This window comes from Nelumbo nucifera, chromosome 8 (assembly GCF_055504915.1).
Source record: "Nelumbo nucifera cultivar China Antique chromosome 8, China Antique-T2T, whole genome shotgun sequence".
NCBI lineage: Eukaryota > Viridiplantae > Streptophyta > Magnoliopsida > Proteales > Nelumbonaceae > Nelumbo > Nelumbo nucifera.
The window spans coordinates 9,911,189-9,920,980 of NC_142656.1; the positions used below are offsets into that span (position 1 = coordinate 9,911,189).

General features: G+C 33.3%; 1 protein-coding gene across 1 annotated transcript; it reads right to left on the reverse strand.

The window, feature by feature from the left end:
• Positions 1-3,651: 3,651 nt before the first annotated feature.
• Positions 3,652-9,116, reverse strand: LOC104592166 (D-amino-acid transaminase, chloroplastic-like). The gene is made up of 5 exons (XM_010251384.2): positions 8,759-9,116; positions 8,506-8,549; positions 6,633-6,811; positions 4,911-5,584; positions 3,652-3,977 (listed from the first exon to the last, which is right to left on the reverse strand). The coding sequence occupies exons 1-5, from the start codon at positions 8,955-8,957 to the stop codon at positions 3,883-3,885; spliced, it is 1,191 nt and encodes a 396-aa protein (XP_010249686.1). The 5' UTR covers positions 8,958-9,116; the 3' UTR covers positions 3,652-3,882.
• Between the last annotated feature and the right edge of the window lie 676 nt (positions 9,117-9,792).

Below are 9,792 nucleotides of genomic sequence, written 5' to 3' on the forward strand. Positions count from 1 at the left end.
AGCTCTGTTTACTGTTATTGCAAACCCATGCCTGAGAAGAATGTAGAATCTGAGTCATTTTTTAATATAGATGAATACCGGTTGTTCTTTAATGTTAAATGAGATTCTCGACCACGGGCAATCACTTATAGGTGATCGTCGGTGGCCGGGAAGTTCATACGACCAGTGTATAGGAAGCCAGATACGGGTGTCTTTTTTTAAATACAAGCAACCACTATCTCTTCTTTAAGGTTAGATGAGATTGCCAACGACTGACGATCATTTATGGTTGGCCTCCGGTGGCCAGAAAGGTCATACCATCACTATTGATGACGCCACCTGTGGTTGAGTTTCGCATGAACCATTGCCTGAGAAGACAATGGTTCGACTAAGAATACTAGGTCCTACTACTTCTTTTGTACACATTAATTAATAATCAATATTTATAAATAGTAATTAATAATATTAATAATAATCATTAATGATTATTCGTAAATGCAAAATAATAATTAACAAATAGAAGAAATAATAATTATACTTGGTTGGAAATCAATTTGCTTTATAATAATAATCACTATTAATAAGAACTATAATAACAATAATAAAAAACACTAATTAAAAATAATAGTATTCTTTAAATAATTAACTAAGTCAATATTTTAAAAAGAAATAATCTTAAACAAATATTTCATTTATTACTAAAATAGTTAACAATATTATTAAATAACAAAAAAGATTAATTAATTGCTAAAATAGATTAAAAATTCGTAAATGTGCTTAAACTATTAAAAATTTATTAAATAATGAATTAGCTTAGAATGGTTAAAAATTAATAAATGAATTATGAATGAAAATAATAAAAATTTAATAAAATGACTAAACAATTAATACAAATGTTGGAAATCAAACTTGAGTGAATTTTCCCATACTCAGTGTGGGGCCATTCACTAATTAAATCTTTGTAATTCAATTTCTTAATTCAAATATAAATATAATTATTAAATAAATAGTGAAACTCAAACAAAATAATATTACTGTAATAAACAAAAAAAAAGTGTAAAAACCAAAATGATACATACATGTGACTGCCCCGTAACAGGGTCAAATGCTAGATAAAATATGGTAAGTCTCTTAAATTAAATAAAAATCTATCAAAAAATCAAATGAAAACTTAACACCTATGATTTAAAAAATTGAAAATTTAAAATAGTTCATACTAATGGCCCCATACTAAGTACGGGGGTCGTGCCTAGTTCGCTGATTAATGAGTATCTTATTCCCTTTAAAGACTCCACGTGAGGTGGTTTAGGGTAGCCCACATCTCCTACCCACACCTCTAGCCTATCAATGATTCTTAAAAACTCTACACCCTAATTAATACTGAAGTTGGATCGAATTTGGATTTTACAATATATATCTAATTAATAATCGGATTGGATGTGGATTTGATTCCATTCTCTCTAATTAAAATCTAAATCCAATTATATTACAATATTTATTGATTTTAATATATAAATTTTATATAATTATATTTAAAATTATAAAAGTATATTTTTTATATATTATATTATATATAAATTTATATATGTAATAAATTCAATATGTTATATTTTATATTAATTTATTATATATAAAAATTGAAAAGTAATTAGCTTTTTAGTTTTTTTTTATTTAAAAGAATTAAAGCAGTGTTGAATTAAATCTAAATCCATAAGCTACGTCTAGAATTGGTGTAAATCAAGAACGGCGTAAAAGATTACACCGGTTTGACTTTGTCCGCATTTGGAATGAGAGTAATCATGATCGACATAAAACTCCACTTCGGTTCAATTTTGCGTAGGTTTGGATGGAGTGGAGTTTTACGTCGATAATTGATGTAAAACATATCAAACGTAAAGTTTTACATCAATTATTGATGTAAACACTACATCAATTTTATTTATGTAAAACTCTACACTCTTCACCCATCGTGTTTTTCAAAAAGCAACGGTCACTTTCACAATTCAATGTAAAACTTCATCGATATACTTTTACACTGATTCCAAACGCATCCTAAAGATTCAAATTCAAATATGAGGTATTTAAATCCAATTAGATTTTGGATCTAATTCAGATGCAAGTTTTCAATAATTGGATCAACTTGGATTTTGCTAATCCAATCTGAATCCAATATGTTTACAGTCCTACCCTACTCATAGGACACTACAACCACACATTGGAACATCTCTCCATGATGACAACATAGAAGTATGGAAGATGTTCCTAATGTATGACTATAGTTTCCAGTGGGTAGGCACGGCCGCACAGGTAGGAGTTCCAAATGTGGTTTAGGGAGCCATTTATTTAAAAAATCATTATAGTAAACATTGTTTTAAAAACTAACTTGGAGGCTGAACTGTTTTTGCCTCTAGGTTGCAAGTCACCGGTTCAACTATTCAGGTAGAACAAATCAAACTATGACATACCATCATATTGTATATAAAACATATAAAGATATATTGTATGAATAAAATAATGTATAAACATATTTTACATGTAATATTTATTATTTTATATGTTTGTTTCCATTTTTTATTATTTATTTATAAAAAGAATGCTAAGAATTGGGTTTTGAGGTAAAAAAAGGCAAAAATATCAAGGCAATGAGCCTTAGAATGTGTACATCTGGAAAAACTACCCAAAATTGATAGGCCACTCCAATCAAATAATCAATCGCAAAGTTATGGCTTTTGGAAATTAACCCATGATCCAATGGCCGAATTGAATGGGTTAACAGTTTTTGAAAAAAAAATTTGGTTTTATGATTGAACCCAAAATTATGATCAAGTGATTGTTCGAATGATTCGATTGTCTAGGTCAACAACAAGTTGAAAACATTGATAGTAGAAATTAGTTTTCTACTTGTTTTTTTTTTATTATTCCACTTATTTTAAATAAGGAAGTTTCATGAAATGTTGTAAACTTTATAGCTTAGGTTTGCAACTTAGGTTGTGTTTGGAAATGATGCAAATGGAGTGTAAATCCCGATTCAGGGTAAACTTGCACTCCAGTTCACTTTTTCCTATGTTTGGCAATATTACATTTATGCATTGACAAATGACAGAAACACTTTTTCGGATGCATATGTATATTGACAATAAGATGTAAAAGTACATCAATAAAAAATAAGTAAATTTGCATTCAAGTGGGCTTTTGGTAAAAAAAGGCATATGCTTTATTGGAATTCGTGTTTGCATCCATTATAGCTAAAAGTCTTTTTGGTAAGGTATATTTGTTAATGCAAAGCTAACCCAGCTTTGCAATTTATACGGATCATTTTACACTCTACATATTTGCTTTCACACTTATTTGCATTGTTTCCAAACACAGCCTTATTCTCTGTTTGCTTGTAGTGCAAATCTGAACTGGATAGAAATTTTGCACCTATTCAGCTTTGCATCCATTTTAGAAGTTTGGGTACTAGATTGTCGTATTTTAAAGTTTGGGTACTAAATTGGCACTCGACCTAAAGTACAAGGTACCTATTGAGAATTTTCCCTTTATTTTAAATATGATTTACACTCCTATCCAATACAAAATTTGGTATTTTTGTCTCATTTGCACTGCATTTTTGCATCCCCTTCCACCTATTTCAATTGAATCAATTATCTATCGTATAAAGTAGAGACAACATCATCTAACATCCCCTTGCATATAAGGTGGGTGGAACATCATTTTACTTTCACAAACAAATAAAACAAAGTCAAATCTGATGCAAATAAAAGAAAAATCAGAATGTACAACTCAGCCTATTTGCACACCCATGCATTATGCTATTCGAAATGAAATTTGCACTGCAACCAAACTGAGCCTTAGGGCTTCCGGCTGCGGTCATACCACAATGAGAAAGGGAAATCAACAAGTTCAATAAGGAATAGGTACCCGGACTGTACTGGGTCCGGATTTCATGTCCTCCAAAATGAGATTTAGGAGAGTCCGAGCCACATGGCCTTCTTTGCCTGCAAAGAAGCAAATATGCAAGTATAAGTAGTAAGAATATCAAATACTCAAAAAAAGTACTTAGAATATTAGATAATCAGTATATTCTATTATCCTACAAAGCCTGTTCAGTCTGGAATACCATGCAAGATCAACCCAATTTCATTTGGGAGTGCTTAAGTTAAAATTAAATGCGTATTTGAATAAGCACTTATTTGCATTTGACACCCAACTTTTTCAAATGCTTATTTTAAAAAATAAACACTTATTTTCATTTGACACCCAACTTTTTCAAATGCTTATTTTAAAAAATAAGCACTTATTTTATATTGGGAGTTTGATAGTCTTTTTCTCTAATAAGCACTTAAATAAGCATTTGTAACCATTTTGTCCTTTATTTTCTTTCAAATTTTCAAAATATACCCATTGAAAGCACTTTTACGAAAGTACCCTTACGAAAGCACTTCTACAAAAGTGCATTCATAGAAGTACTTTCATAAAAGTGCATTCATAAATGTACTTTTGTATATAAATAAATAAATAAATATATATATATATAATTCAATTAGGGATAATTTTATAAGTGGTATTTTAAAATTCAACTAGAGATAATTTTGGAAGAAAAAAATTGAATAAGTGCTTATTGTATAGGCACTAAAAAAAAGCTGAAAATTTGGGCTTAAAAAATAAGCACTTACTTCGGGCTTATTTCCCAAATACCAATTAAGTGCTTAATGGCCCAAATAAGCACTTATTTTCAAGCACTCCCAAACATGGCCTTAATACCGTATTGAATTGCTTAATTGATTTTCATACCCCATTTTGTATCTGTATCTATATCTATCTATGCATTATCTCTATGTATAAGAGGATATTATCATATAACAAGCTTTTCTTTCTTGGGTACAAAGCATGTTATGTTTCTTAGGTAACAGTTTGCACGAAGCTCTTACCATTTCCAATTACTTGATCATCCCATTGCAACACAGGACGAACAAGAACTCCACTTCCTATCAGCATCATCTCATCAGCCATCTTTCCTTCTTCTACTGTCAGATTCCTTACTGAAATTTCGCTTAGCTTTCCTTCTCTTACCAGTCCCTCTGCAAGAGATAGCACTCTTCTTGCAGTGCATCCACTGAGAATTTTGTCAAAACAAGGCATCACTAGCTCCTTTTCCTTTGTCACGAATGCCACATTCATGTTGGGCCCCTCAGCAATATACCCTTCATCATCTAACCAAATTGCTGCAAAACCACCATTTTCCTGGGCCTCCATCTTGGACAACACATTTGGTAGATAGTTTACACTCTTCATGGTAGCAAATTGTGGGGGTTTTATTGGGATAGATGAAGTAATTACTTTAACACCACTCCAATCTGGAGGGGACTGATCTTTAATCACAATGGCATAAAGAGCAGGTTGGTGGCAACCATATGGAGACAGTTGGAAATCACCAGGTCCTGCAGAAACCCAGTATCGAAGTGATCCTTGCTTACATTTGGATGCAACTACAGTTTGTATGAGAATATTTCTTATGCCTTTCTTATCAAAGGGGAGGCTGATTTTGGCCATGGATGCAGACCTTAGGAAGCGGTCAATGTGCTGATCCAGTTCATAAACATATCTGGGATGTGGCAAAGATAAAGGGAAACTCAATTACTGGCAGAACATAGAATAAGAAAGTCAAGAAGAAACAAATATTATTCCATTGTTCAAGAACATGCTTAAAAGAAATAGCTTGGAAGTCATCCAGATGAGTTGATTCTCAGAAGAACTTGACCATAAAAACATTGAGAAAATAAACTCCATTACAATATAAGAAACCAGCACGACAAAATAGGAACAAAAACATAGTAAAGGTTATAACTCTATCAGCCATGGCATGTGCAGAAACAAAAATGCCCCAGAACTCAAGCTGAGGACAATATGCTCCGCTGTTGAAGGCATGAAAACATTAATCGAGCATTTTGATTCCTATCCATGTTATGTAACTGCATTAATTAGCAGCTGAAATCTCTAAACTGAATGATTTATTGTTTGTGTTTTAGTGAAGAAGTTACTAGGGAGATTGTCAACTCCTTAGGCTGCGTTTGGTTTGACAGAAAACAAGAAAGGAACAGAAAGCTGAGGAAAAGAGAATTTTCCCTTAGCTTTATTTTCCTCTCTTATTTTCTATCAAACTAAACACACCTTAACGACTGAAGCTGAAATCGGGTTGATTTCTATACCCACAAATATATTAGTGTTTCATTACCAAAAAAAGAAACTATTTAATTATTTTTATCCAATAAAAGACAAGAAATAAGTCATTCAGTTCAGCCACTTAAGCTGTTATCAAATGGTTTCTTAATCTTATGGACCATGGTTAATATGCATATGGATCTTGCTAAGACCCTTAGGCCTTGTCAGCATATTAATGGTATGGTAACATTAAGAATGGACACCTAACGTGTACCTTAATATCATGTAAAAAAGATACTGGTGTTGTCTACAACTACAAGTAAAGCTGAGGGAACTTGACATGCAACCTGTGAGGTGATAAAACATAAAATTGGATGATATCGTGTCTTGGTAAGTTGGGTGGCTGTCTTGATTTATTACATTATTTTGTTTCAAATGGAGATCCCCTAGCATGCAGATACATATGCATTTTGGAAGCCTTAATCTCTTACCCGTCCATTATAGCTGCAGTATCAAAAACACCATGCCCTCTGTGGACCATATGATCATCCATGGGGATCACCATTAATGAAGGTTCCGTTGTGATTCCACCAAAGATGCTAGAGTACATTGCCAGGTAATGCTGCTTGCTCTTTCTATTCTCTTGATTTGCGGTTAACCTTTCAAAAACCTGGGCAGCCATCAATTAATTATTATTGATAAAACTTGGAGATTGAATATGATTAGTTATCTAATTAAAGAAATGTGATAAATCAGTATATATAAAGAAAACCCAACCTAACTGAAGCAATCTTTTTCAATCTACATTACCGGGCTTGATCAAGAAGCTGAAACCTCAGTTTCTCAATCAACAAAGTGAAATTCTTTTAGTGCAAGGAATTGATCCAAAAGGTTATATGCTTAGCAGTTTTCAAAAGGTAAAACAGATACCTGGAAAGATGGTAGCTTAAACAGAACAAATGAACATTAAGATAAGGAAGCAAAAGCTGGTCCTGTAGCTGCATAACAGACAAAACTTACAGGATCTCCTGTGTTGCCATATGTCCAAATATAGAGGATCAAGAGAGTCTATGAAGGATGTTCATTGGGAAATCTGGGTTCATCTTTTAAGTGACAAGATATGGGACATGTGGTATAACTTATAAGCTATTCAGGGCCTGTAGGATAAGGAAATTCTTTTTAGACAGAATTTTTTTCTATGTTGCAAGGATCAGGCTGGTTTTCTCATCAAGTGAAAAGGCATAGAGGTGGAAGGTGATTGTTGGGTGGTAATTGATTGGATGCTCCCTAACCGAACTTCCTTGGCCACTGCTTCATCATATATATTTTTTATTGGAAATGGTAACTTCATTATACAAAATTAAGTACAACTTTCCAGAATTAAGTACAACTGTCAACCCCTAAACAGGTGTTGAGTCCCCAGTAATCTTTCTTACAAAACTGCACAAAACATTCTCTCCCTCACAGTCCCTTGTTTAGCCAACGTATCAGCTAAACCATTAGCCGATCTCCTTGTCATTTGAAGCAAGCACCAATCTCCCTTGTTGTATTGAGGATTTCCCTTATAGGCTGTCTATAGATCCAGGTTCCCAACTTACCTGATTGCAACATATCAACCAACAATTTAGAATCTCCCTCTATCTCAATTTGGTGCAACCAGTGTTTTAAAAGCACAAGGCGCAGGGGTCAATTTGCGCCTGAGGCGCAAGGCGCAAGGTGAAGCGAGCGCCTTTACATCTCCTCAGACCCAGGTCACAAGAATTATCAATAAAATCTGAAGAAATCACTCTTCTTTTATTTTCTGAAAGTGAATAAATTGTAACCTTTCACCAAGGGGAACCTCTCCAACCCAAACACCTTCCCAAAGCAACACTTTGTTTCCGGAGGTTGAACATCTCATTCAGGTCTTCCCAAAAATCTAGAGTATTCATTGGCAAACAGGTTGAACATCTCGCTCAGGTTTTCCAAGATCAACCAATGGCAGTGCTGATTTTCTTAAAAGGGAAGGTGTCAAGAGGACCATTAGAATGAGGAGTTCTTGGTCCACGGGCATATAAAGGAGCTAGTGTTTCATACCATAAACGTTTTCTTCTATTCCTATGTTTCTCTTTCCTTTTTTTTTTTTGTTTGTGTGTGTGTTGGGGGAGGGGGTATTGTAATGAATGAACAGTGGAACTAGTTTTTACATAACTCTTAGAAAACCCACAAGAGCCAATAACTGTAATTTCAACTTTATTTAACAGACAAATTTGTTTCATATCACTTATAGAAATGCAACCTAAAAATCGTAAATAGAAATTTCAGAATAAAAGGCATCGTTAAATGTTTAAAGTTTTAAGGAGTATAAAGATGAAGAAAATGAACCTCTGAGCGCGACAGTAGAGGAACCTCAGATGTGTTTGTATGATCTGTCACATAGAGGATTGAATTAGTCTTCTATTTCTGGAAGCATACTCAAGATTTCATTGTTTTCACGGGTCCTTAATGAAATAACTAATCCGCTGATTGTTAACAAAATGTTACACTTCTGAACCTATTTTCTCAGTCTTCAAACCAAACAGTCCATCAATAAAAAGGAGCAAATTATAAATAATTATAAAATAAAAGAAAAACCCACCAGCAAGAGCTTTTATTTGAACAGAATTCCGACCAAATTTTGTTTCTTTCGACGAGCTTCCATCGATCCTCGATCGAAAACCGACTCCCGTGGACGAAAGATATCGAGCAGCAACAGAGGAAACAGGCGAAGAATCAAAAATGTTTGCCGGATAAGAGCCCTCCAAGATGGATTTGTGGACAGATGACAGAAGAGCCATGATCGAAATCCCAAATCTCTTTCAACATGCATCAGTCAACTTCGAGGATTTTGTTTTCCGAAAACATACTGGTTCGATTTTGCATAGCCAGTAAGATTTTGGTCAATGAATACCGGTGCAATGTTATTGTATTCTTCTAAGGCTGATACGTGCCAAAAATTCAAAAGATGGGGTAGTTTTGCCTTTATAGGGAACGTATGTTTGAACATGTATCAGCCGAGTCCGGATCTGCTCCGCTCCTCACACCGATCTCACATCAGATATCTGCCGCACATCGTAAACATCTTGTATGTTATTCCTGGGAGATGTTCCTAATATACGGTGGGATGTGGCTGTAAAATTGTGAGGAGCAGATTCCAATTCATTGCTATAATTCAATTCACTCATTTATATTCGGATTCAAATAGGTCAATCCATCCAATATCTATCGGATTCCGATGGAATTCCGATTATGATCGGATATTAAATAGTAGAACTAAATTACACTAAAATGACCAGAATATTGTGTGTTAATAAAATTAACTAAAATGACTTTAATATTATACTTTTATGAAAAATGAATTGAAAATTATTAGTATGAAATTTTAACCTATGACAATTTATTAAAATACAACATTCAAGCCAAATTTAATAATGATTATAATATGAATTTTTCTCTCAAAAGAATATAATATGAATTTTAAGTATATATGAGAATTTTGAAAAAAAAAAAAACAGATTTTGGGGTGGGGACGGATTTGGGGTTTTACAATCCATATAGGTATGGTATTAGGCTAAACCCAAGCAATAATACACATTTTGGAATATTATGCATTATGTTTTGAATCTTGTGTGG

Bases quoted from the DNA above. Each gene is read 5' to 3' on its own strand.
- LOC104592166 (XM_010251384.2), bottom strand. From the start codon at position 8,957: ATGGCTCTTCTGTCATCTGTCCACAAATCCATCTTGGAGGGCTCTTAT. The intron at 8,550-8,758 runs GTGGGTTTTTCT...TCTATGTGACAG, and splicing joins TCAAATAAAAGCTCTTGCTG to ATCATACAAACACATCTGAG. The intron at 3,978-4,910 runs GTAAGAGCTTCG...GCTTCTTTGCAG, and splicing joins TGATCAAGTAATTGGAAATG to GCAAAGAAGGCCATGTGGCT.